At 51.4% G+C, this 27,453-nt stretch overlaps 6 protein-coding genes across 6 annotated transcripts; 4 read left to right on the top strand and 2 right to left on the bottom strand.

The window, feature by feature from the left end:
- Positions 1 to 399: 399 nt before the first annotated feature.
- BBK36DRAFT_1107986 (hypothetical protein) lies at positions 400 to 12,223 on the top strand (the record flags this gene model as incomplete). The annotated part of the gene is made up of 4 exons (XM_024889323.1): positions 400 to 1,231; positions 1,302 to 5,535; positions 6,067 to 7,813; positions 7,898 to 12,223. The coding sequence occupies 4 exons, from the start codon at positions 400 to 402 to the stop codon at positions 12,221 to 12,223; spliced, it is 11,139 nt and encodes a 3,712-aa protein (XP_024753446.1).
- Positions 12,224 to 12,775: 552 nt separating this feature from the next.
- BBK36DRAFT_1107553 (acid protease) lies at positions 12,776 to 14,023 on the top strand (the record flags this gene model as incomplete). The annotated part of the gene is made up of 1 exon (XM_024889266.1): positions 12,776 to 14,023. The coding sequence occupies one exon, from the start codon at positions 12,776 to 12,778 to the stop codon at positions 14,021 to 14,023; it is 1,248 nt and encodes a 415-aa protein (XP_024753445.1).
- A 503-nt stretch (positions 14,024 to 14,526) lies between these two features.
- Positions 14,527 to 16,372, bottom strand: BBK36DRAFT_10 (FAD/NAD(P)-binding domain-containing protein; the record flags this gene model as incomplete). The annotated part of the gene is made up of 6 exons (XM_024888859.1): positions 14,527 to 14,846; positions 14,897 to 15,439; positions 15,494 to 15,922; positions 15,973 to 16,015; positions 16,081 to 16,177; positions 16,248 to 16,372. 6 exons carry the CDS (start codon positions 16,370 to 16,372, stop codon positions 14,527 to 14,529), a joined length of 1,557 nt encoding a protein of 518 aa, XP_024753444.1.
- A 970-nt stretch (positions 16,373 to 17,342) lies between these two features.
- On the top strand, positions 17,343 to 18,305 carry BBK36DRAFT_1108656 (hypothetical protein; the record flags this gene model as incomplete). The annotated part of the gene is made up of 1 exon (XM_024889385.1): positions 17,343 to 18,305. One exon carries the CDS (start codon positions 17,343 to 17,345, stop codon positions 18,303 to 18,305), a length of 963 nt encoding a protein of 320 aa, XP_024753443.1.
- A 3,123-nt stretch (positions 18,306 to 21,428) lies between these two features.
- Positions 21,429 to 21,995, bottom strand: BBK36DRAFT_1136801 (hypothetical protein; the record flags this gene model as incomplete). The annotated part of the gene is made up of 2 exons (XM_024893102.1): positions 21,429 to 21,776; positions 21,828 to 21,995. 2 exons carry the CDS (start codon positions 21,993 to 21,995, stop codon positions 21,429 to 21,431), a joined length of 516 nt encoding a protein of 171 aa, XP_024753442.1.
- Positions 21,996 to 24,767: 2,772 nt separating this feature from the next.
- Positions 24,768 to 27,301, top strand: BBK36DRAFT_62885 (subtilisin-like protein; the record flags this gene model as incomplete). Its single annotated transcript, XM_024898393.1, has 8 exons — positions 24,768 to 25,009; positions 25,066 to 25,222; positions 25,278 to 25,662; positions 25,719 to 25,839; positions 25,897 to 26,126; positions 26,177 to 27,015; positions 27,075 to 27,199; positions 27,256 to 27,301. 8 exons carry the CDS (start codon positions 24,768 to 24,770, stop codon positions 27,299 to 27,301), a joined length of 2,145 nt encoding a protein of 714 aa, XP_024753441.1.
- Positions 27,302 to 27,453: the final 152 nt, after the last annotated feature.

Raw genomic sequence — 27,453 nt, 5'->3', positions numbered from 1 at the left:
GTAATAGACCGATGCAGAATGGAATCTAGGAAGGACAAGGCAAGAATAGCAGAAAAAAGACAGATGGCATGACACACGTATTGCCAGATATGACGGTGTGATATGCTATATGTTCAATAGACTTATTATTGTCGGCGACTTTCATTTACCTAAACATGTAATACTGGTATCAACATCATTTCATATTCGGGGTATTGCTTCCGAAGCGCCACATAGCTCAATGTCCAATTACTGTATATAACCCGGCTACACGACTAATGAGAAACGAGAACCTCAAGGGGTTAGGCTCGTCTCCTCTCCACTGATATCCTGTAGATACTGCTTGGCTCCATTCTCTTCTTGCCATTTGTCTTCTCTCGCATCTTCTCACATATCCTTTACAACATCGACATCACCACAATGCCGCACGCTTCTGGGGAACCGATTGCTGTCGTCGGTTTGGGTTGCCGATTCCCCGGCAGCTCCAACAGCCCCTCCAAACTATGGGAATTGATCTGTGACAAGAAGGACATCCTCAAGAAAATCCCACTCGACAGATTCAATGCAGACGGCTACTTCCATGAAGATGGAGAGAGACAGGGGCTGATGAACGTCAAGCACGCCTACACCCTGGATGAGGACATCCGAGCGTTTGATGCCTCCTTTTTCAAGACGAATGCCCGCGAGGCAGAGGCCATGGATCCACAGCAGCGTTTACTGCTGGAAACAGTGTACGAAGCGCTGGAATCGGGTGGATTCTCCATGGGTGATCTGCAGGGGTCTGATACATGCGTCTATGTCGGTAGCATGACAGGCGACTACCACGAGATGTTGATGCGAGACCCTCAAGATATGCCCAAATACATGGCCACGGGAACAGCACGAAGTATTCTCTCTAACAGGATATCATACTGTTTTGACTGGCATGGGCCGTCTATGACCATTGACACAGCCTGTTCGTCCAGTCTGGTGGCAGTCCATGAGGCTGTCCAGGCACTGAGAATGGGGACGTCAAAGGTCGCATGTGCTGCAGGTGCTAACCTAATTCTCGGCCCGGAGATGATGATTTCGGAGTCAAAGCTGCACATGCTGTCGCCCACAGGCAGAAGCCGAATGTGGGATGCTGCGGCCGATGGCTATGCGCGAGGCGAGGGTTTCGGAGTTGTCATCCTCAAGACCTTGTCTCAGGCAGTTGCTGATAAGGATAACATTCACTGCATTATCCGTGAGACTGGAGTAAACTCTGACGGACGTAAGTTTCGCAACAATCTACCTGTAGACAGATCAGTTGTGACCAGATAAACTGACACGCCTCGATCCAGGAACCAATGGAATCACGCTTCCTAGCTCCGAGTCCCAGACGGCTCTTATCCGACAGACATATGCTCGTGCGGGACTCGACTGGAACAAGGATCGATGCCAATACTTCGAAGCCCACGGGACTGGAACGCCTGCGGGAGATCCGATCGAGGCACGAGCCATCCATGACGCCTTTTTCCCAAGCAAAACAACAACTGGCACCGACGATGTCCTGTATGTTGGCTCGGTAAAGACGGTCGTCGGCCACTTGGAAGGCTGCGCCGGTATTGCTGGCCTCATCAAGGCTAGTGAGGCCGTGCGAAGAGGCGTCATTCCTCCCAACATGTTGTTCGAGAAGCTCAACCCCGCCATTGCCCCTTACTACAACAATCTCCAAGTGCCTCAGCAGCCGATCCCTTGGCCGGCCCTGAAGGAAGGGACCCCGCGACGAGCGAGCGTCAACTCGTTTGGCTTCGGAGGAACTAACGCGCATGCCATCATCGAGAGCTACGATGCCGATAAGGCCAGGCCTGTGGTCCCGCAGCCGGAGTCCATCATTCCAACGCCACTTGTGCTCTCAGCAGCCTCAACGAGCACATTGAAGCGTATGGTGGCCAACACACGAGATTTCCTCCTCTCCAACAAGTTGACTCCTCTGCAAGATGTCTTGTTCACGCTGTCCGAGCGCAGATCCCAACACGCTGTCCGAGCGACGTTCTCGGGATACAGTAGGGAGAGACTCATCGAGAAGCTTCAGATTGCGTTGGATGATGACAGCTGGACTGGCACCACTGTGGAAGCCGAGATGGCCGAGCCGCGCATTCTGGGCGTCTTCACCGGGCAGGGCGCGCAATGGCCAACTATGGGTAGGGAGATACTTAAATCGTCTCATGTGGCATCGGAGACTCTCCAGAAACTGCAGGACTCACTGGACAGTCTGCCCGATCCTCCGTCATGGACGCTCAAGGACCAGATCCTTGTTGACAAGAGTACCTCTCGTCTGTCCGAGGCCGCCGTTGCCCAACCGCTGTGCACGGCTGTCCAGATCATGCTTGTTGACCTGTTGTTGCTGGCTGGTGTCAAGTTCAACGTCGTGGTCGGACATTCTTCTGGCGAAATCGGCGCTGCTTACGCTGCTGGCATGATCTCTGCGGAAGAGGCTATTCGCATCGCCTATTACCGAGGCGTCCATGCAAAGCTCGCGCGTGGTAACAACGGCAAGCCAGGAGCCATGATGGCTGTTGGCCTCTCGTACGACGAGGCATCTGATTTTTGCGAGCAGAACTTCTCCGGTCGGATCGATGTCGCTGCGAGCAACGCCCCGGCCAGCGTCACGCTCTCTGGAGACAAAGACGCGGTTCAGGAGGCGCAGGCTATCTTCCAGGAGCGAGGAACTTTTGCACGCCTCTTGCAGGTCGACACGGCGTATCACTCCTCCCACATGATACCCTGTTCAGAACCCTACATGGAGTCTCTGGCGGCGTGCGACATCCGGCCGAAGCAGCCACGCGAGGGCTGCACCTGGTTCTCCAGCGTATACGGCGACCGGATGGAGGGCGATATGATCGATGCGCTGACGGGCGAGTACTGGAAAGACAACATGGTAAATCCCGTACTGTTCTCGATGGCTGTTGAGCTCGCTGCAAACGGTGAACTTCCCTGCGACGTCGTACTCGAAGTCGGGCCTCACCCAGCACTCAAGGCGCCCTTCTCTCAGACATACAAACAAACTGTCGGCACCGAACTGCCGTATCAGGGCGTGCTGAGCCGTGGGAAGCACGATGTCGAGTCGATTAGTGAGGCGCTCGGATTTCTTTGGTCGCGCCTCGGAACCTCAGGCACGAACCTGGGCGCCTTCTCAAAAGCGTTCAACCCTGAGTTCTCGCCACAACTCACCGCCCTTCCTGCATATCCTTGGGATCACTCGCAGTCCTTCTGGAAAGAGTCTCGCAAGTCTCGCAACTTTCGCAGCAAGCCCAATGCTCGCCATCCGCTCCTGGGAGACCGCTCAACCGAAGATATTGACCAGAGCATGGTATGGAGGAACATCCTCCGCCTCGAAGAGCTGCCTTGGCTCGATGGCCACAAAGTCGAGGGGCAGGTCATCTATCCAGCTGCTGGGTATCTGGTTATGGCGCTTGAATCATCCAACTCCTTGACGCTTGGTGCCGGCCGCGAAGTCGAGCTGATTGAGTTGTACGACGTCGAGATCGGAAATGCCATCCCGCTGTCTGATGAATCGCCGGGTGTAGAGACTATCTTCACGCTGAAGCCAGCGAAACCCAATGGAGATGCAATCACTGCTGAGTGGGCATGCTACTCTCCTGCTGGCGATAACGCTCCGTGGCGGTGCAATGCTTCGGGAAGCGTGCGAGTCGTATTTGGCGATATTGACGGCGACGACGAACCTCTCCCTCGTCGCGTTGCCCCTGTTGCATCTCTCAGTAGCGTTGAGACGGAGCGTTTCTACACTTCGCTGACTGAGATTGGATTGAACTACACCGGTCCTTTCCGTGCCCTGCAAGCGATCGAGCGCAAGTCCGGCATGTCGACTTCGACCGTCACTCAGCGATCGGAGCTGCCCACCATCATTCACCCTGCCATCCTCGACGCGGCTTTCCAGTCCTTATTTGCGGCATTCTGCTGGCCTGGTGACGGAACCTTGCGCGGTCCTTTTGTTCCCACAAGGCTCCAGAAGCTGCGTATCGTCAACAAACGCATTGTCGAGTCAGCGCGAGAGCTTGTTGTCGACTCATATATCACAGAATCGTCGGCGCAGAATTTGACAGCAGACCTTGGTGCCTTCGAGATTGGCTCCAACAAAGGTATTGTGCAATTGGAGGGCCTGACTTGCACCTCACTTGTGCCCCCAGGCCCAAGAGACTACAAAGAGCTGTACACGCGGCCTCAGTGGGAACTGGACATTGCCAGCGCTGTTGCGTCACTTCCCACCACACGTGGAGATGCCGCCGACGATTTGGAACTTGTCGACCTTTGCGAGAGGCTCACGTACTACTACCTTCGCCGGCTCAACGACGAGATTGATCGCAGCGAGGTTCCTGCCATGGAGTGGCACTTCCAACGCATCTTCGAATGGATTGACTATCTCTTCCCTTGGATTGAAGAGGGCACGCATCCTACAATTCGAAAGGAGTGGAAGTCAGACACAGGCGCCTGGTTGCACCAACAAAGAGCCCGATTCCCCGACCAGGTGGACCTTCAGCTGATCACAGCCGTGGGAGAGCACCTTGCCCAGGTAGTACGCGGCCAGACCACCATGCTGGAACACATGATCAAGGACGACGTCCTCAACAGGTTCTACAAGTTCGGTTTGGGTTTCCAAAGAGCAAACGGCTTTATGGGCCGCATTGCCAAACAGGTTGCGCATCGCTATCCTCGTATGAAGATCCTCGAGATTGGCGCCGGTACGGGCGGTGCTACGAAAGGAATTCTCGAAGCCCTGGGCACTACATTCGAGAGTTACACATTTACCGATATCTCAACCGGCTTTTTCGAAGCTGCTGCCGAGGCATTCTCTCCTTGGGCCGACAAGATGATCTTCAAACCTCTGAATGCGGAAAACGACGTTCTTGAACAAGGATATCAGGAGAAGTCGTTTGACTTTATCATCGCCTCAAATGTGCTGCACGCGACCAAGACCCTGTCGGAGACCATGAGGAACGTCCGTCGACTGCTCAAGCCCGGCGGCCATTTGCTCCTGCTTGAGGTCACGAGCGACATTGTCCGTGTGAAGCTGATGATGGCTGGCTTGTCAGGTTGGTGGCTGGGAGGCGACGACGGCCGTCGCTACGGACCGACCATTACCAGAGAACAGTGGGATTCGCTGCTCAAAAACACGGGATTCTCTGGTGTTGACCACATAATCAATGACTTCATTGACGAGTCCAAGTACATGACGTCTGTCATGATTTCGCAAGCCATTGACGAGGACGTCGCTCTCTTGCGGCAGCCGCTGTTGACCTCGGCCCAACACCCTGTCTGGACTTGCCCACCCATCACCATTGTTGGCGGCAGCTTCGAAAATGTCGCATCCAGAACGGCCAAGATACTATCAGCTATCCCTGGTCTGCATCCCCGGGTTACCTTGGTTGAAAAGATTGCGGATGTAGCAGACAAGGCTGTGACCACGACCACGCTTGTCATCTTGGAAGATCTGGATGAGCCTGTATTGCAGAGATTCTCGCAGGAGAAACTGAATGCCCTTCAGAGAGCATTACCAGAGAGCAGACAGCTGCTGTGGGTGTCACGGAAAGCGCGCACCGATAACCCGTACAGCAATCTCTCAGTTGGCCTCTGCAGAGGCCTGTCTTCCGAGTATCCCCACGTCTCGGTCCAGCACATAGACTTTGACGATGACATTACCGAATCTTCCATCTCGATCATTGCTGAAGCTGTCATTCGCCTCGCCTATGCGGCTCAGCGGAAGTTCAATGGCGAAGTTGTGTGGACTACCGAACCCGAGTTGCTCGTCAAGGATAATAAGCTGCTGATGCTAAGGATTCTGCCCGACACGCTTCTCAACGACCGCTTGAACGCCCGGCGAATGGCCATCAAGAACACGGGATCCGTTAAGACTAACGTTATTGATATCATCACCACAGGGGATCGTTATGTTCTGTCGAACAGCGAGGCCTCTCTTTTTCGTCCAGTGGATGCCAATCTCGTCAAGGTCAAGGTGTCGCATTCGCTCGCGTCTGCCATCCGCCTCCACGATGCCACTTCTGCCTTCCTTTCCGCTGGCTATCTAGAGCACAACCCTGCCATCAGCGTCATCGCATTATCCAGCGCCCACGGTTCAACCATCAGCGTGCCTTCTGGCTGCGTCTTCAAGGTGGCCGAAGGCTCAAACTTTGCCACTCTTCTTCAAGACGTTACGGCAGCTGTGATTGCTGACCAGCTCATCTCTGACATTCCACTTGGAAGCACCGTCGTGCTACATAAGAGTGACAAGTTCCTCGGAGCAGTGCTCAAGCGCAAAGCAGCCAAGGCTGGTCTGAATGTGAAGAATATCAGCCTACACAAGTACGCTTCCGAGAAGACCCTGCGCAACGCTATTCCTGCGTCTTCACGACTTATCGTTGACTTTGCTTCGGTTTCCCACTGGGCTGATTCCCTTCCCGAGGGCTGCACGTACTGGAATGTGCAAAGCTTTTTCCCTCACTCGCCCAAGGGGGACCCAATCCTTGTTGCAGAAGCTGTGAGGCGACTCGTTGATTTGGCACAGCTGCAGCCATCCGTCTACTCAAAGGTGGACGTTATTCCTCTGGCTGATCTTGTTAATCAAACCGTATCGGCGACGACCTACTCGACCATTGTCGACTTTTCCGATGCATCGGCTGTTCCATCCCAGATATGTCCTCTCAACCCTTCAACGCTTTTCCGAAGTGACCATACGTATCTCCTTGCAGGCTGTACGGGTGGCCTCGGTAAGGCTCTCTGTCTGTGGATGGCATCACAAGGTGCCAAATACTTCGCGCTTACGACACGAGATCCCCGCAAGATTGACCAGCTCTGGCTGAAGGAACTGGCCGCCTTAGGTGCCGAGGTCAACCTCTACGGCCTTGATGTCGCGGACAAGGTTGCCCTGTCGGCAGCTCGTGACCAGATTGAGCAAGATATGCCCCCGATTGCGGGTGTTGTTAATGCAGCCATGGTTCTGTCCGATCGCTCGTTTGGTGAAATGACAGCTCAAAATTTCCATACAGTTTTCGGTCCCAAGGTGGACGGTACCAAGAACCTCGACGAGCTGTTCTACGATCACCCTCTTGACTTCTTCATCATGTTTTCCTCTCTTGCAAGTATTGTTGGCAACCGTGGTCAGTCCAATTATGTCGCTGCGAATCTGTTCATGTCTACCATTGCGGAACAGCGCCGGCGAAGAGGACTTGCTGCATCCGTTATTCACATCGGCATGGTCCTGGGTGTTGGCTACGTGTCTACCACCGGCATCTACGAGAGCACTTTGCGCCAATACAATTACATGCCGATTCCTGAGCAAGATTTTCTCGACATGTTTTCCGAGGCCATTGTTGTTGGTCGACTCGAGGCAAATCATTCACCTGAGCTCATCACCGGCTTGGACCGCCACAGCCTGCGTGAAGACGCACAGCGATTATTCTGGCAAGATAACGTGAAGTTTTCCCACCATACACTCAGCGAAGTCCGCCAGACAGAGACAACAACGGCAGACAACATGTCACTGGCTCAGCGTCTAGCTCAAGCAACTAGCATTGAGGAAGCAGAGGAGCTCATCCAAGAGGGCTTCTGCACCAAGCTTGAACGAATGTTGCAGGCCGCCAAGGGATCCATTCAAGTGTCACAGTCACTAATGAATCTGGGTGTCGACTCTCTGATTGCCGTCGAGATTCGCTCCTGGTTCTTGAAGGAGCTGGATGTTGACGTGCCAGTCCTCAGGGTCCTCAGCGGAGCATCAGTCTCTGACCTCTCTAAAGAGGCTGCAGGTAAGGTGACAATTGGTACTGAGACACCAACCGAAGTAGCTACACCGGTAATTGTCGAACAGGTATGTCATGCGTTCGAGTGTTTTTAAAGATGGGTTACTAACTTTCACCAGAAACCAGTTCAAGTTATCCCGCAGGTCACGGAACCCATTCAGCTCATTCCCGCCTCGGCGATTACGACGGCCGCTCAGTCCACTGCACCATCTGTTTTTGACGGATCCAGTTCTGTCTCCAGTCGTGGTGTTTCGCCTCCCCGATCATCATCCGATTTGTCTGAAATTGAGCACAAGGTGAAGCGGGAGCAGCTGCACATCGAGCGGGTGGCTGAAATGTCCTTTGCGCAGAGCCGACTGTGGTTCCTACGCCAGTTCCTTCAAGATCCTACAACGTACAACGTGACGCTTTCCTACAGCATCACTGGTCGACTACGGATCAATGACTTCCGCAATGCTTTCCGACAAGTTATCGCACGACACGAATCGCTCCGCACATGTCTTTACAACGATCCCGAGACAAATACGCCGACGCAAGCCGTCTTCTCGGACGCGATCTTCGAACTCGACTACAAGACAGGCACAACAGTTGAATGCGAGTTTGCCAAGATGCGCGACCACATATTCGACCTCGAAAACGGAGAAAATATGAGGGCTGTCATCATCTCCGAATCAGAGTCCAAGTACTTCTTTGTGCTTGGCTTCCACCACCTTGCCTTTGATGGATTCAGCGCCCAAACTCTGGTCAAGGACCTAGCAATGGCCTATGCTGGACAGCCTTTGCGCCCTCTTAAGCACCAGTATATTGACTTCGCCATCAAGGAAAAGACCCTTACATGGAGCGATGATCTCGCATACTGGAAAGCTGAGTTTTCTGAGCTTCCCGAGACGCTACCGCTATTCCAGTTCACCGAGACAAAAGCTCGTATTCCCTTGACCGAGTACAATACCCGAGCTCTGACACAGCAGCTTCCAAATCATATTGCGTCCCAGGTCAAGGAGGCGTCGCGAGGCTTGAATGTCACACCTTTCCACTTTCACCTGGCTATTACACAAACGCTTTTGTCTCGCCTCTTAGATACCAGCGATATCTGCATTGGAATTACGGACGCCAACAAGAATGACTCAGAGTTTCTCGATACGATTGGCTTCTTTGTCAATCTATTGCCGCTCCGCTTCAAGGCTGATGGCACACAGTCATTTGCCAGTCTAGCTACTACGGCAAAGGACAAGGTTCACCAAGCCTTGGCGCATTCTCGGGTACCGTTTGATAAACTCTTGGATGAGCTCAAGGTGCCTCGTTCAACAGACCACAGCCCGCTCTTCCAAGTGGTTCTCAACTACAAGATGGGTTCAACGCAGTCCGTCCCTCTTGCGGAATGCCAGGCGCAGACCATTCGATTCGAAGATGCCAGAAACGCCTACGACCTCAGTTTTGAGGTTGAAAGCTTCCCAGATGGTGGAGTGCTTCTCTCGCTCAAGACGCAGGATTACTTGTATACCGATCATGATCTGAGGACAATTCTTAATACATACACGCATTTACTCGACGCGTTGTCGCGCGAACCAAACTTAGCCGTCAACGCTATTAACCTTGCCCCTACCTCAAGTCTGGATCTCAGTCTGCAACTCGCTCGAGGCGATACATACGAGCCAGCAATTCTACACCTGCCCGGCTGGCTTGATCACTGGACGGACCGGCAAGCCGAGGCAACCGCCATAAGAGACGATTCTGGTGCTACGCTCTCATACAGAGATACTACGGCGCGAGTCAATGGCATTGCGCAGCTTTTGACTGACGCTGGCGCCAAGCCAGGCCAGAGAGTTGGCTCTTACTGTGAGCCTAGCATCGATGCCATTTGTACTCTGCTGGCCATTCAGAAAATTGGCTGCATCTACGTGCCGCTTGATGTGCAGAACCCGGTGCCCCGCTTGAACTTGATTCTGAAGGATTGCCAGCCATCGCTGTTGGTGTATCATGACGCGACTGAGCCATCTGTTCAGCAATTTGAAACGTCTGCATCACTTGTCTCCATTTCCAAGGCCACTGCACTGGCAACCGCCGTCGATGCACCCAAGCTGGATCACCTTGCCACAGCGTATATCCTCTATACCAGTGGTACAACTGGCATTCCTAAGGGAGTCATGCTGTCGCATGCCAACCTGATGTACCACATTGCCGGCGTTTACAAGAAATACGGTCTGGAGAAGGAAACAGTGCTTCAACAGTCGTCGCTCGGATTCGATCTGTCGCTAGCTCAAATCTGCCAGGCTTTTTTCTCTGGAGGCACACTCGTGATTGCGCTGAAGGAGACTCGACGAGATCCGGCAAAGCTCTCGAAGCTCATGCTCGAGGAAAAGATCACCTACACCTGGATGACTCCCACCGAGTATTCCATGATTCTGAGGTACGGTGCTGATTATCTGCGCCAATCGACTTATTGGCGGTCTGCTTTTTCTGCTGGAGAGTTCATGTCGTCCAACCTCCTCAGCACATTCCTCCGAGTGCAGCCTCCACACCTGCGCCTCTTCAACGGCTGCGGTCCAACGGAAATCACAATCAACAACTGCATTGGTGAGAACGAGCTGAGCGATTCAGCGCCGCGTGACACTCGAAACCCGTCCATTGGCAAGTCGCTACCGAACTACTCTACCTATATCCTCGATGAGAACTTGAAGCCAGTTCCGGTCGGGTATCCGGGAGAGATCTGTGTCGGTGGCCCTGCCGTGGCTCAGGGATACGTTGATCGCAGTGAGCTCACTGCTGCAAAGTTCCAGCCTGATCCATATGGGCCTTGCCACTTGTACCGCACGGGTGACAAGGCCAAATTCCTTCCCGATGGCCGTCTTGTGTTCCTTGGTCGAATCGCGGGTGACTCTCAAGTCAAACTCCGTGGTTTCCGAGTAGAGCTTAACGACATTGCCAACACCATCATTAGGGCTAGCGAAGGTGTCATCCGTGATGCGGCAGTAAGCTTCCGAAGGGGGCAGGACACCGCCGAGGACATCTTAGCAGCATTTGTTGTTCCGTCCTCAAAGGAGGAGCAAGTTGCACCTGGAACCCTGGAGCAGCTTCGAGACAAGTTGCCCCTCCCGGCATACATGCGTCCCGCCAGAATGATTGCCGTGCATGACTTGCCCGTGAACTCGTCGGGAAAGCTCGATCGATACGCTTTGGACAAGCTGCCGATTCCAAGCATCTCTTCGAGTGCTGAGATTGGACAACTTACCGCTGTGCAATTGAAGTTGAGAGAGCTTTGGCTCAAGGTCTTGCCTGCAGTGGATGCTGCTACAATTGGCGCCAACACTGACTTTTTCTCCATTGGTGGCAACTCTCTTCTCATGGTCCGACTTCGTGGATTGATTGCGGAAGCGTTTGACACAGAGGTTTCCGTTTTTGAGCTCTTCCAGTCCAGTAGCCTAGGCAACATGGCTGCTAAGCTCCAGTCGTCCGAGGTAGACGAAATGATTAACTGGGAACGGGAGACAGCTGTTCAGCCTCTCCCAGTTGCCGATGGCAATTCCCTCCAGCAGGTCTACGAGGGGCTTGAAGTTCTGCTTACCGGAGCCACTGGGTTCCTCGGATCATCGATACTCAGTCACCTTGTTGCAGACGAACGCGTTTCCAAGGTGCACTGTGTCGCCCTCCGCGGAATTCATCCTCTAGCAGTGCAGTCACCAAAGATTATCCAGTATTCCGGTGATCTTTCAAATAAGACTCTAGGTCTATCGGAATCCGACTTTAGCACTCTTTCTAGTCGCGTGCACCGCATTATTCACAACGGCGCGACGGTGTCATTCCTCCAATCTTATTGGTCCCTTCGCGAACCAAACGTTGAGAGCACGAAGACGCTTGTGTCTCTCGCCGCATCCCGAGGAATTCCGCTGCACTATGTTTCTTCTGCTGGAGTTGTCAACTTCACTGGATTGGATGGCCTGCCCCCCGTTTCCGTTTCCGAGCACAAACCCCCGACTGATGGGTCGAATGGCTATTCGGCCACGAAGTGGGCGAGCGAAGTGTACTTGGAGAAGGTGACGGAGAACACCAACCTGCCTATCTGGATCCATCGCCCCAGCAGCATCACGGGGAACAATGCTCCCCATACCGACTTGATGCAGAGCATCATTCGACACTCTTTGAGCCTTCAAGCTATTCCTGATCTAGGCTCCTGGCAAGGCAGCTTTGACTTTGTTCCTGTTGACGACGTTGCAGCAGGCATCACCTCTGCCTTGTATGACGTCGGGCAGGGCTTGACTTTTGCTCATCATTGCGGCAAGGAAAAGATCCCCGTCCACGAGCTAAAGAAGCACTTGGAATTTGCAAACGGCATCAATTTGGATGTTTTGAGCCTGAAGGAGTGGGTGGATAAGGCAAAGTCCAGGGGTTTGCTGGATGATGCCAGCGAGGTGCTGGTTGCCAATATTGTGGGTGTTTCTGATGGAAAGGCCATTCTACCAAGTCTGCTTTAGCTTCTTTCTTTGTCAGTCCTAGCCGATTCATTGGGTCGCTTGTTTGTCCCGTTTCTACCTATCTTTTTCTTTTTTTTTCTGTTCTGCTTTCTCTCTGTATATCGAGCTCTTGGCGTGGTCACATATCCAACATTTAGCGTTTCTGTTTCATCTTTACTATTATAGGCACTGCCTGCTTGTCAAATATCCATTGTACATTGCAATTCGCCCAAATGACCCATTCGGTATGTAATTATACATCGACAATGACGTGGTAAGCTTTTTATGAATCGTGATCCGTGTAAGAGCATGGCCTGTTTGATCAAAACACCCTTGTCATGGCCGCGCAACGCCATATCAGCCCGGTATTATCCACCAATATTCGCATGGGCCAAATTAGATCCGCCGCATTCCGTCGGAGGATTTCTCAATCTCTTCTACAAAATACCTCCGATCCTTCTTGTCATGTAAGCTTCGAGTATATAAACTGTATGTTTAGACGTCTCGATATCTCCAAGATAGGCAGGTAATCTCCCGAAGGCTTCATCCAAGTCTCTTGCTCTAGTTTCCAAGATGCCGACCGTACGCAAATTTCTCTTCTCGCTGTTGCTCGCTGGGCAGTCCAGCGCAAGAGTGCCTCGTTCTCCTGCTACTGCTCAACCTGTCGACCTGCCTCTGACTCTAAGTGCGCTTGGCTTCTTGGCGCCCATCTCCATTGGCTCGCCTCCCCAGTCGGTGATTTCGTTGATGGACTGGACTTGGATCAATCAATTCACTCTCTCTACGCTGTGTTTGGGAAGCCCACATGATACTTCGGCGTGCCTTGTCGATGGACAGGCTTTCTTCAACCAATCCAAGTCGTCGACCTTTAAGAACCAGACGAGTTTGTATCCTGGCCGAACCTGGAACCCGAACGGCTTCTTTGGGCCGCTTCCTCTTACTGTGCAGTTTGGGTCGGATATCCAGCATGTCGGGCCCTTGTCTGCGCCAGTAACCTTTATGCTGGCTGATATGCAGTTCCCGCAGCCAAGCTCGTTCCCATTTACAGGCGTGTTTGGGTTGTCGCCTGTGTTTCAAACAGACAATCAGTCAACTCAATCCACCTTTTATCAATTTTGGAAGCAGGGGCTTTATTCAAGTCCAATAGTGTCCTTTCTCTATTGTTACAACAGCACTTTTGGGAATGTAGCCCCGGCACGATCTCTTTGCAATGGAAACGATGCTGTTCAGACCCTTGGCGGGTATCATTCCAACTGGATCTCGTCTGGGACTATTCAGTGGTACGAAAGCATTGTTTTCCCGTTGGTCAACACCATCGACATCGTCACAAGCCCCGAGATTCTCAATTATTGGGCCCTGCCGGTTACCCAGCACTTGATCGGGGACGAGGCACAGGCAATCAACAAGACGGCATCTGGAGCAGTCTTCGACTACGCGAGTCTCGGCCGTGGCGCCCCCGTGTCCGTCAACAGTTATGCGAGGTTGATTGAGCTCACTGGAGCCAAGCCCATCACTCTCGATCCTTCTGTGGCCCCCAATAACGGAGCCCAGGCATTCTACTCCGTGCCCTGCTCCAACGTCACGAATTTGCCTCCTCTCAAGTACCAATTCGGCGCGGGAACTCCCCAGTGGGAGATTATCCCCCAGAACTACGTCGAGAAGATTACCGTATCCAGCACCGAGACTGCCTGCGTACTGAATGTACGGACCTTGGGCGATGGAGATTGGGTGATTGGCAACTTGGGGGAGACGTTTGCCAAGGACAAGGTTATTCTCTTTGACTTTGACAAGCTGCAGATTGGCATTGCCAATGCCGCCTAGAAATGGGTAGACTTCTTTTCGATACCTGGTGTACGGTGCGGCGATTAATAAACTTTTATACTGATAAGTTGAATGGTTGAGAAGTACGGAGGTAGTATACATACCTTACGCTTGAGAGGATAAATGAACTGCACATTGACGTCAAATACGACCTACTCTTAATAAGCTTAACTTTGGGTTACACGCGTCAGTCAATCCTATGCATCGAGTAGGTAGGTAGCAGCCGAGATCTGTTCCTGCATGAACCATATCACCCTTCCGATCCCCAAAGTTTATCTTTTAACGTTCACCCGCTTGTCATATACTACAAGCCCTTCTAGTGAATTCTTGCACTTCGCGAGTCACTTACCACGACATACAATCAATCACCTTACGACAAAGAGCGAAAGAGGTCCCGCAACCATTCAATTTCTCTCTGCAATACTTTATTACCATATCTCCATCAGCGCAACTCGGGAACATACGAAAGTTCTATCAAGTTGATCACACATTCTACCGTATCTTTAGGCCTTGGCCATAAGACCAAGGTCACCCCTCTTCAGGTGGGGGACAAAACCGTTAATCGAGTCCGATCCAAAGCTGCTGATGTTCATCGTATCCTCCGTCCTCATCATTTGTCTGGCACGGATGTGATCAACGACAGTCCGCTGGTCAGGAGAGAGGTCGACCTGGTACGCGGCGGTGGGATCCTTGCCCATTTGCTCCAGCATGCTCGAGCGATCTTCTGGCTTGACGGGCTCGAAGGCGTTGCTGCAGAACTCGAGAGTCTTATTGAGCTCCTCTTTGGACAGCTTCGTGTCGACATCCGCAGTTCCCTGAATAACTACACAGGCGTTAGTATCTAATTTGCAATTGATGGAGATGAGGTATTACTTGGTCGGAAGAAAGCAAAGGCGCGATCATAGTTATCTTCATCAAAGTCACTCAGCACAGCCTCTTCCTGGCTGCGAATCTGCCTGTAAGCGCTCAATACAACCAGCAGGAAGCGAATATAACTGTCGGCAACCTTCTTCGAGTGCCAATCGGCAGCCTCCTCCTCCGGGACTTGGCCCTTGATCGCTGCGGAAATTGTCGTTGCTGCAGATAGACCACCAACGAACGCGAGGTGGACGCCAGAAGAAAAGTACGGGTCGATGAAACAACCAGCATCACCTGCAATTCGAGCATAAGGAATAGCATAGCCCGAGGCGCTGTATGAGTAATCTGATGCGGACTTGATATCTGTCAGTAGCTCGGCGTTCTCAAGTAGCTTGGATAGATCTGGCGCGAGTTGCTTAAGGTTGTCCAAGTAGAAGGTTTTTGAGTCGGGAGAGCCGGCTTGAGATTTCCGCTCGGCAGACATCTTCTGATTCATGACGATTCCCACAGACGTTGTTCCGTTGTGCAGGGGAATCAGCCACGCCCAGCCGCTCTCATCTGTACAGCGTTAGAGACCCGCGGAAGATGCCAGAGAGAAATAATAGGACGAACCTTGAAGCGCTTCAAAGAAGGGTGAGTTTTGTCTTGGCGTTCCGACACCATATGCGCCAGCTCCTTTCCAGTATCCCCACGTAGCGACATTCTTCAAGCCTTGGTTGTACTTTCTGTTCTTCAGATGTTTCGTGCTAAGAATCCCTACACGTCCACTGGCATCGACAACGTAGTCAAACTTGATCTCGTGAGACGTGTTGTCGTCCTTTCGGAGGTAGATTGCTGAAACAGGCCGTCCAGGATAGTCATGAGGCAGTTCGCCAGGGCCCTTGTAGGGCTCATCAACGAACCTGATGGACTTAACCTGGACGCCGTCAAAAGTCTTTGCGCCGCTTTTGGCGGCATGCTGGAAAAGCAGGTGGTCTGCCTCCGAGCGAACCACATTCCAAGCATAGTTCTGGGGACCACCAGCAGCAAGGAAATCGGTATCTATCTTAGGTGAGCTTTGGTGTATACAGAGTCATCAGTTCGTGACTTACATCCTTCGCGTTTTTTAGGGTTGAGCTTGAAAGCTGCACCAACCTGCACTGAGAGTTAATACCAATATCACTGTGATTTTTCCCTCTGCTTGCGGAGCATGTGTTTACCTTCTTTGTGAACCCGTAGCTATCAAAAACTGAGTCCACATCGATGAACCTGAGGAAGTGGCGCATGGACGCCAGCATACTCTCTCCAATATGGTATCTGGAGATGGTCAATAATTCCTCCTTCACCAATCTTTTTCTTTTTCTTTCTAGATCAGCTGGAGTAATACCGTGGAAATTTGTCAGCCTCCAGGAGGACGGTGTCGATGCCCTCTCGTGCCAAAGCTGAAGCTGCGTATGAGCCAGCTGGCCCACCGCCAATGACGAGAACGGTACATTTTTCAGGAATCGCCATCTTTGCTGCGAATAATCTTTATGCACTTAGCTGACTTGATTAAGAAAGGGTGAAAATAGTGAGATACGGCTACACATACATGCACTCTACGTCGATCCTAAAGGGACGTATATGTATCCCCCCAATCTAATTAAGACGATGAACGACATAAACACGGCTTTCAGAATTAACGTACGATAACACCACGACCGAGAAATGCAATAGAAGGATCGGAGCGGATGAAACACATTTGCTTACGCCGATCAACGACTATCTCTGTGCCTCGCAGAGATCACATACGCGTGATATCGGAATATTACCACGTCAGTGTGCCTGTCGGCATATTACAGCTTCTGGTCCAAAGCGGAAAAGGCCCTGGTTAGGTGACAAATTGAAACTCGCCGCCAACGAAACAGCTTGTGCTCAAGTTGGCCCAGAGATCTGAGATTCCAGGTTCGATTTCCCGGTCGGTGGGATTGATGTGACAGTGTGTTGGGATCAGTGTGCCCGAAATAGCCCCCTTCATAGTCACCGATGGCGCAGCACTCCGTACGGTAAAACACATCATGTTTAGTCCGTGCTACCTGTTCAATTACCGGATGATGATAACAATAAGTGAACGGAGCGCTAATATATGTCATCGAGGCGGAAAACAGTACTTCGTTTCGTTATGTCGGTCCACAAGGTAAGACGTGGCGAAGCTCTTGGGAGATTCCCGAGTCATGGGGGTATGTTATACAATCGCAGGCAATAGATTCGGAGCATTTCATACCCAGATACATTTAGGGTTCAGATACAAGCCATTCACATCCAAGGACTTTGTAATGCTCCCCGGGCCCTACGCCTTAGCCTCGATATCGGTCTAGCAACAGTCTCACCTATATATTGGGTTGGCCCAAGTACCAGGATTATTCCGTACATTTCCAATACAGCGTCGAATGTTTTGAGCAACCTCCTTTTGCAGGTGACTGGGTACAGGCTTAACACCGAAATGCCTCCGTCGAAAGCCAAGGCCTCTACTTACACTCCTCCCACAAAGGGGATTCTCTCATACCTGCCATCATCATGGGTTCCCTATTCAGAACTCATTCGTCTGGATAAGCCGCATGGCATTTACATGACCATATACCCTTACATCTTGGGACTATTCTATGCCGGTCAAATTACGCCTGCTCCAATACATCTCAACTTCCTCCTGAGTCGATTCCTCAATCTGGCGATTTGGACTTTCCTCATCCGAAGCGCCGGCTGTGCTTGGAACGACAACGTTGATCAGGATTTTGATAGACAAACAGCTCGGTGCCGCGACCGACCCATTGCAAGAGGTGCAATCTCGACCCTCCAGGGCCATGTCTTTACCACAGCCCTGGTGGCCCTCGGTTTCCTCTCCATTCAAGACTTTCCTCTTGAATCCAAGATCGACGGCGCTGCAACTGTCTTGTTGACATGCATCTATCCCTTTGGGAAGCGATTTACACACTTCGCTCAAGTTACTTTGGGCTCAACGCTATCCGTTTCTATCGTATTTGGACCGCATGCTGTGGGCGCCAACCCCTTGTCATCAGAGAACTTTCTGCCAACGGCCTGCCTTGTGTCGTCTATTATTATGCTGGTCATCTTTTATGACGTAGTTTATGCTCGTCAGGATACGGCTGATGACCTGAAGTCTGGCGTCAAGGGCATGGCAGTCCTCTTCCGCAACTGGATCACAACGTTGCTTTTGTCTCTCATCACTGCCATAACGACTCTTCTCTATATCACTGGAAAGTCTCTTGGATTGAGTCCACTCTTCTTTGGCCTGTCTGTTGCGGGCCCCGCCATCAGCCTTCTTACTATGATTGTCCTCATCGCCAGCAAGTCGAGCAGTTCACGATATGCCGGCAAGTTTTATGTGCTGGCCATTTTCAGTTTGCTCAGCGGCTTTGCTGTGGAGTACTCCAAGACAATAATGTAGCTTTCTTAGGGCTATAGGTTGGACGGATTCGGTTGCTGTAGAAGTTGGTCGGACGAGCTTTTGTGAAGCTGTTGAAGAATCATCGATAATTTTTGTACGTAGTACACGATTACGAGATTTATGGCATCAAATATGTCTTTACAAAAAAAATACAGAACAGCTGAAAGAGAACGAGGGAAATGACAGGCTATTAGATAGCAAAGATGGATCACTATCTGTAGGTACCTTGTCATTCAACCATCTGACCATGGTAGCATCGCCTAGGTACTGGAATAACTGAACATTCCCATGCCAAGACTGATGAAGAAGAGTGGATGTCAAAGTGCCTAAACAAATAACTCCTGCTGAGGTCGTCATACCCGCTTAAAGAAACCGTGGCAACGTGGGAACAAATTCAGCAGTCCCTTGATCTGCAGAACAAGGATCAATCTGGGTAAAGTCCATATCAGCGCAATGATTTGATGTTTGGTGAATACGCCTAGAGACCAGCCCCGGAGGGGAATCTCAGCGCTTGGCTCTGTGGGCTGCAGCGGTTGTTATCGCACGAGCGATAAGACACCTTCAGCGACATTGACAGACAGCATATTGCATTCCCTTTGCAAATTTGCGCTACCGCTGCCAGGTTTCAATCACTGGAAAGTTATTACTGGAAGAAGGCCTCTCATACACCTCTGAAAAAAATTGCAACCTGAGCTCAGACCAGATCCGTTTACCATCGGAAGAGGATCACATCTTGCATGACCTTCCAACGGGCTAGCACGCAGTAAGCCGAGCTGCTGATGCCGCTGTAAACTCCTAGCTAGATACAGCGGCAAAACACCAGACTCCACTGAGCCTACAGCCTTCTTGACCATAGATCAACCCATTCTTATGATGATCAGATCCCAGTTTCTCAACTCCATGCCAAAGCATCAATACGGTGCCCAAGCAGTGCAGACTCCACCGATCGATCACCTCCAGCTGACAAGATCGGCCGCGACACTATGTGCACGTCCCGCATCTCTTCTACCCCCCTCCCAACAGCTCCAACTCCCCTTCCTTACGACGACGGCAGAGGTGAAGAACATGCCGAGCGGATACCTCTCAACCTGGTGGGTTCCCGATTTTCAGCACCTATTGTCCGTGTACGAGCTAACGTTTCTCTGCTTGATGAGATTTCTTGAGCTACAGATGCCTTGCGAGTGACCAACAGCCCAAAGAGCAACTTCGATCCCATTCTGGTGCTTTATCTCCGGCTACCACTGATTAACCTGCTCACCTGCGTAGTATGGCGAATCGCCAGGAGCCTCGACAGCATCTCCAGCCGTTCCTTCTTCGTGCACTGGCCGACAGCAGCGAGCAATTCCTCCGTCACAGCATCCATTTCGGGACACAACTCCAACACAATCCCACATCATCACTCACTCATCCTCGCTCTACTCCAAGGCTCTCCCAATGACCGCACATTGCTGGGGCCTTTCTTTTCCGCGCAGAGCAGCGCGCAGCTCCTAGCCAGATCCAAATCGCGGTCGATCAAACGGGCCGTCGTCAGCTATCGAAACCCGAACAAACATGCGACGGCTCGACTCATGCTGCTTTACTCGCCTGTTGGCTTGAGGGTTAGAAGACCGGCGAGGACGTTTCTGCAATATCCCCGACGATCGACTACTCTTGGCCGTAAGTATTTGAAGATCAAAGTTCAAGACCACGACACTGGTCGACATATGGATACATGAGCGCTGCATTGAGCCGCTCAGCAGGGCTCGAGAGCTTTGGACAAAGCATCGTGGCATCTTCGGCGTTGTTCGCATTGGTAACTGCCAGCGTTTGAGCGATGCATTCTCCGTCGTGATCCAAGCATTTACCATCTAGCGCTGTGGCGACAACCAATCCGCATTATTCTGGCTCTGCTATTTCTTGGTCAGCGTCCGGCACACTGTCGGTGTGATTCTCCTCTGGCGGTTGGACAAGGCCTGTTGCCAGAGGAGGGCAACGACTGACTATTTGGCGAGGCGTTGCCCCAGGCCATGCTCCTCTCCGTATGCCTCTGTGCTTTTGGGATTTGACATGGTAAGGCTGTACTATCTTTGAGCCGATGTCTGACGCGATAGCGAAAACACACAAGACCTCGTGCTATTATCAACACATACTCCGTAGTGTTGGGTGCTCTCCTTCGAATCGACCTTTACACTGCCTCTCTCGCAGATGGGATCTATTTCCCACCTTTCGGTGCGCAGCTTTTCGCAGGCATCCCAAGGGAACCAATGCCTACGTCGCAAGACGAGGTTGGGGTGCCAAAGACGAGAGGCTCAAGCGAACTCAGATACGTCCTTCTATCGCAGAACACTACCGACGCGAAGCCTCGCACTAGTCAACAATGACACAGATCAATTTCCAACTCCATTTCGAGGTGGCGTTTCAGCGATCGCCAGTGCTGTGCTTTCTACCTTGCCCTCCAGCACTCTCGTTTCAACCAAGCCGTAACAGAGAAAATCATGGCGATGACCAACGGAGCAGAACAGTACTTGCAGCAAGGCGTTGTCAGTTGTTGGAACCTTATCCCCACATGAGAGACTGTATCGAAGTTGGAGGATTCGCCGTTCGAAAGAAGCATGATCCTTCCGGACACTGCCGAGACACAGCCAACACTGCCGACCGTATATGCGATACACGTACTGTAACTAGTCCACAGGTGGTGCGGGAGGAGCCGAGGTGTGGGCGGGAAAGAAAATGAAGCTCAGCCAGCCTCAGACAAAAATGGCAAAGGGACAGATGGAGGGGCAAAGCATCTCGGCTAAAGATGTGGAATGCATAAGTGATTGCCGAAACACAATCCAAACCATTCAGCTTTTTAAGCTTATTGAATTACTACCCAGATGTACAGGGTCATGGTGCTGCGGATTCGGTCGCATGAACTGCGTATGCTCATCGCCTGTCAGGCGATCAGAGTTCATTCTATGGCCAACATTGACGTCAGGTGATGCCAACAAGCCTACGCGCGGCAGTGGTGGAGATGTACCTGCATCTGCTTATAAAATCTGGGCACCAGTAGGCAAAAGTCATTGTCACGCAGCACTGAGACATTGGTAACCCCCAATCTTGTCGATCTTATAACCCATAATTCATTGTAGATGCAATATTGGACTAGTTATCTGGCTCAACATCGTCTGTGAACACAACTCCCTGGCTTGCTTGGCCAGCCGCCTTCTTGTCCAAGCTAATATTGTTGTTCAGCTTCGTCTGCTCCTCGTCAATCTTGTCCTGGTTGTCAGCCCCTTGAGCCTGCTCAATCTGCAGGGTTGACACTTCAAGAAACAGCTTCAGAACCTTGTTCTTGATTTTGCCGTTTTGCAGTGCTGTCGCAGCGTCGCCGCTTGCAGCATCAATTTGATCGTTGAATGCATCGGTCTCGGCTGCCTCCGCGGTCTCCCGGGCGGCTTTGATGATGGCCAGATCACTATCTGAGACGTCCTTCAAATTGTTTGTGTCGATCTAACAGTTGTTAATTGAGGTCATAAGATGCTCGGGACGCTGGTAACCTACTGGGAACTTTGCTTGAGCTTCACTGAGAGCATTGCCTGCCTTGCCGTCCGAGATTTGAAAGTCGGCATATGGGCGGAACTGCAGGGCCCTCTTGTGCGGCATGCTGGTAGGTAGAGCGAGAGCTGAGGCAGCTAATGAGACTGCCAGGTAAAGCTTTGTGAAGTGCATTGTGATGTTGGTGGGAGTGAAGATATTGGGCGAGTGTAGGATGATAAGATTGGATAGTGAGGGTTTGCGGCAAAGCGATGAGCAAGTGTGACTTGGATAGAGCGGATGAGAGTGTTTGTTGTCGACAGTCAAAAAGAATTCGTGAACATTGCCAACTTTGCAGACTTATATGTTCGTTCAATCCGCACGAAGTCATCACCGGTGCATCGCTTCGTAGGAGTTGATGCTTTTGGCGTTTCATCACTGTTACGGAGCATGGCTCTGAAGCTGCCAGGCCCCCGACCCCAGAGGAACGACGAGACTAGCAACAATTGGAATTACAGTTCGTTATTTCCGCTGCGAACAACTATGAAACGAGCGGTTATTGTTTCATAAGAGCGGTTAAGGAAGTAATTCCAGCCTGCTGCTGGTGAGAGGCTGCGTTCTGATCTTTTCAGGATGATGTTCGCAGCTAAGCGAGCAGTTGACAGTGGAGACATCACTCAACGTGAGCCCCCTGCTGGCGTTTGGTGGTTTGGTAATGCAAGCGAGGCGATATATAATTATGCCATCCCAGATGAGACGAACTGTAGCTCCGGACAGGGAGACCAGCAGGTGCGTCCTGAAACGTCTGAAGAATATTGAGCGAGGTAGCCGTTTTATTAGTGAAGAAGTCAGAATATTTGCAGCCGACGGAGCCCCTCCCTACATCGCTTCAAACATCAGGCGGACGTAGGTGAGAGCAATCATGACGCTTTTGCGACTGTCTAATAGCTCATTTCCTGTGATGTTTGGAGGGCGCATAACGAAACAGTTCGTGCGGGCGATAAGCGACATTTCCTTCCCGCACGACGCGATGCAGCGCTGCTCATCCCGTTGGCTACGCAAGCACATGGAAGGAGAGTTTGGGTGAACCTTCAGCGTCTTCAGTACGCGCCCGGTTTCGACGCCCCGGTTCAGCCTCGCCAAAACGTCACAGAGACCAGGACAACACACGTGGACATTCTCAAGTCAAAAATGGACTAGGTGACCTTAATAAGCTCTGAGATGTGGAATCATTCGGTGAAGCATCTGCAGGAAAAATCATCACCATTTCTATGTCATGTCGAGATGATTTTCATTTCTGAGAGGGCCTAGATATCACACATGTATCGATAGACACAATGAAGCCGATCTCGGTCTGCCGCATGCGACGCACGAGTCTCTTTCGAGATGAAGTAGGGCCAATGTTACACGACGATTGTAGTAACCGTCGTATTGGTCATGGCCGACTGTGCCCATACCCCTAGGGGACGATGCAGGGTAGTACGAGCAAGCAGGCATAGACTAACCATGTTCTGACTTGAGTAGTAACAATCAACCGAGTACTTCGACGAGTACAGTCCAGGTTGCGAGCAGGTAATGCAAGCAATCACAAAGCTATATCAATATAGTAGGGTTACTAAGTGCCGACGGTTAAGTACACTCGATATCATCATACGAGACTGCCGTCGGCATTACGGCCCTCGCTGCAACACGGCGTCGTCTCCGGATAAGCGGCATAGATGATACTGAAATGGCAAAAGATCCGGTGGCATGTTCGAGTTCAGTATGGTCCAAATACGGCCATAGTTGAACTAGAAGCTGTCATCTCAGTCTGTATCTACAAGTGAACGAACGGGAGAGCCCTTGGCCATGATGTCGACAGAGCAGACGACAGCGCGATGATAACAAAGCAAGACACTATGAGACTCTCGCAAAAACTATACTATTGTTAACCTCAGTATTGAACTTGTCGAGATTCGCACCCATGGAGTATTTTCTTTGGCTTTGGACCGAAGCAGCGAAGAGGGAAAGACAATAAGGCTCGAATATTGACCCAACGAGTTACTGGGTCTTCCATGACATACGAAGTCTGTAAATGTAACCCAACTCCAAAAGAGGGGTTGGCATATAATTTGTCGATTTCGATCCAGAACGACCAGTGCATTCCCCGACGCAGAACGCCTATCTGCATACCTTTGGTAAAGGAAAAGCTATCCTGTCGTAGAAGGGCACATCTAGATAAACAAACATTTTGTCTAGCTCGAGTTCCTATATGGTAAAAAGTGCTTAGCTCACGGACGAGTTGTTGACGGAATGGGAGGTCGAGATCACGCATGTGACATGCCATCTATGTTCCGATTTTTTATTTTGGGCACGGGTGACATCGTCCTATCTCAAGCCCTGTCTCGAAGATGGAACAAGCTCGTGGATATGCCGAATAACGTCATACGTGCATGAGAATCAACATATTATTGAACTATTACCAATCTACGGTTTTCAAACGTAGGGTTAGAGGGGACTTTCAAGTTAAAGTTGTTTTCCTAATGGAAAGCCTTGACTTCCATTGACAGTAGTTTGGCTATACTTCATGTTTTTTTTTATTCTCTCAGTCAGGCAAAGCAAACTAGCAGGCCCAGTGATAATTAGATCCTGTATCTGCATTGCAGGCCAATCCTCTCATCCCCAATCTCGATACGAGGAATAAAGACACTGAAAAGAACTGAAGTTGCTCGTATTGCCGACTTGTATCTGCCTCGCAGCGTTACATGAACTATTGCTGCAGGCCGAGCATCACTTGACACCTTATCTTAATACCTTCCCAATAGAGCTGTGTCGTATAGGCGTTACGACACCTAGAGCTACAACTCTCCATACGCTGCGAACTCACAACACTGTCAGTCCTTCTCTGCATATATAAGATTTGCTCTCGCTGTATCGACATGATGTCTCTCTGTAGTCCTCAGTCATCCTCATTTGCTGAAGAGCATCATGTTGTTCAAGGCACTTGTCGCTGGCCTCGGCCTCCAGCTCGCCGTCGAAGTTGTTGCAAGCCCCATAGTGCGCGAGAAGCGTCAGGTTCCCGCCACTCATGCCGTCCATGAGCAACACGCGCCCAATATGGCTACCAAATGGGTCAAACGGGAGCGCCTGCCTCGAAAGACTGTTCTGCCAATGCGAATCGGTCTGAAGCAACGAAATCTTGATGCTGGGCACAAGAAACTGATGGAGATGTGAGTTCCCTCACCGAAAATGTGACGAGGACAAGTATATGCTAATAGTACATCAGTTCCTCTCCTGGACATGTCAGCTATGGCAAGCACATGACTTCAGAAGAAGTCATTGACTTCTTTGCTCCTGCTCAGTCCAGCGTGGATGCCGTTATCGAGTGGCTAATTTCCTCTGGCATTGATCGAAAGCGTATCAGCCAGTCTGCCAATAAGCAGGCAAGTATCAGACAACAGGACTCAAGTCTCACACTCTAACACATTGGGTGGACAGTGGATTCAATTTGACGCCGCAGCTGAAGAGGCCGAGGATCTCCTTGTCACCGATTTCTACTACTGGGATGACACCACCGGTTCTCACCGTGACATCGCTTGTGAAAAATACCACCTCCCCTCCCACATCAGAGAGCACGTTGATTACGCCACTCCCGGCATCAGACTGCGTGGAAACGGTGTCCTTGAGCGAAGCCTCAAGAAGCGAGGTCAGAAACGGGAGCAGAAACAACAGACGAATGTCCCATCCCTTCTTTTTCGTGAGGGCAAGCACTTTACCAATAACATTGCTCATATGAGCGCCGTCACACCCGCCGTAGCCAACGCCGGGCCGTTCTGGAACTCGACCACTTGCGACACTTATACCACGGCAGACTGTATCCGAGGTCAGTGATTCACCCTTTCTGCTTGATGTAGAGTATCAGCCTAACATGCTATGCAGTCCAGTATGGCATTGAAAATGGCACCACTGCGGCTCCCGGTAATGAGCTCGGTATCTTTGAGGACCTGAACGATCACTACAGCACAGCAGACCTTGATCTCTTCCTGAGTCAAGTTTATCCGTATGAGCTTGTCAAATCTTCACTGAAAAACCTGAGCGATATCTGACTCCGTAATAGTGAGCTCGACATCCCAGCCGGTACTTATCCCGAGAATCGTCTCGTCGACGGCGCCTTTGGGTCTTACGAAGACCTTGTTGATGCTATCGGCACTGACTTTGGCGGCCTTGGCCCTGAATCTACTCTGGACTTCCAGTCCGCCATTCCCCTCATCTGGCCCCAGAAGACTGTCCTATTTCAGACCAACGATGAGTACTATGAAATTGTTGGAACCAATGGCTTCTTTAACAGTAAGACTACATCACTTACTTGCAACCTACTTTAACTGACATCCAGTCAGCCTTCCTTGATGCCATTGATGGCAGCTACTGCAGCTATAGCGCTTTCAATGAAACAGGCGACTGTACCGACAGCTCCTGCGCAGACCCGGTTTATCCCAATCCCAATTACGCCGCCCCCATTGGCTACCAGGGCTCCAAACAATGCGGTGTCTACGAGCCCACCAACGTCATCTCCATCTCCTACAGCGGTATCGAGGATCTCTTGCCTAACAACTACCAGTTGCGCCAGTGCAATGAGTATCTCAAACTCGGTCTTCAGGGCGTCACCGTCGTCGTCTCCTCCGGAGACTATGGTGTCGGTACGCAACTGGGCTGCATCGGGTCAGTCGAGCAGCCCAACGTCGGCACAATCTTTGCACCTCTCTTCCCCCAGTCTTGCCCTTATATCCTCACCGTCGGCGGCACGGAATTGAGGCGCTCCGATCCCACTGCTCCTCCGGTCGCGTGGGAGATTCTCGACGAGGTTGCCGTGACGCAGTTCCCCAGTGGCGGAGGCTTCAGCAACATCCACCCCGTGGCAGATTACCAGAAGGACGCTGTGGATGCATATCTTGATGCTGTGGGGAGCTCACTACCATTTGAGTCTTACAGCCAGATTATTGTCGACGGCGATTTTACCAACATCACTGATATCAACCAGGTGTATAACCGCGGTGGTCGAGGATACCCTGACGTTGCTGCCGTGGGAGAGAACCAGCTGATCATCTACGAGGGCGCGTTCCACACCATTGGCGGAACCTCACTGTCGACGCCTCTATGGGGATCAATGCTGACTTTGATTAACGAGAAGCGTATTGCTGCCGGCAAGAGCACTGTTGGCTTTATCAACCCTATTCTGGTGAGTTACCCTAAGGTATTTTCTCGGCGCCGTCTAGAGTAATGCTAATTGGATGCCAGTATCAACATCCTGAGGCGTTCAACGACATCACTGAGGGGAACAATGACGGCTGCAGCTCCGCTGATCAAACCACGCTCTGGGGCTTCCCTGCGGCCAAGGGATGGGATCCCGTGACGGGTCTTGGGTATGTTCTTACATCGTCCTCCAGATTCCTTACATGTACTTGACTAAGCTGCGTAGATCGCCCAATTTTCCAGCTCTGCAAAACGTGTTGCTGAGTCTGTAAGGTGAAGTGTTGGTGTCTGCTAGAGGAAAAGTATTGCGTACACCATACGATGTTCATGTGGCCACGATCAGGATTGGACAATGTTACGAATAAGATGGATCCCCAAGACGCGGCATTACCAAGGAAACAAGACGGAAGACGTTGCGAATCGG

This window comes from Trichoderma citrinoviride, assembly GCF_003025115.1.
Source record: "Trichoderma citrinoviride strain TUCIM 6016 unplaced genomic scaffold BBK36scaffold_1, whole genome shotgun sequence".
Taxonomy (NCBI): domain Eukaryota; kingdom Fungi; phylum Ascomycota; class Sordariomycetes; order Hypocreales; family Hypocreaceae; genus Trichoderma; species Trichoderma citrinoviride.
This window is presented reverse-complemented; position numbering and strand designations above follow the sequence as displayed.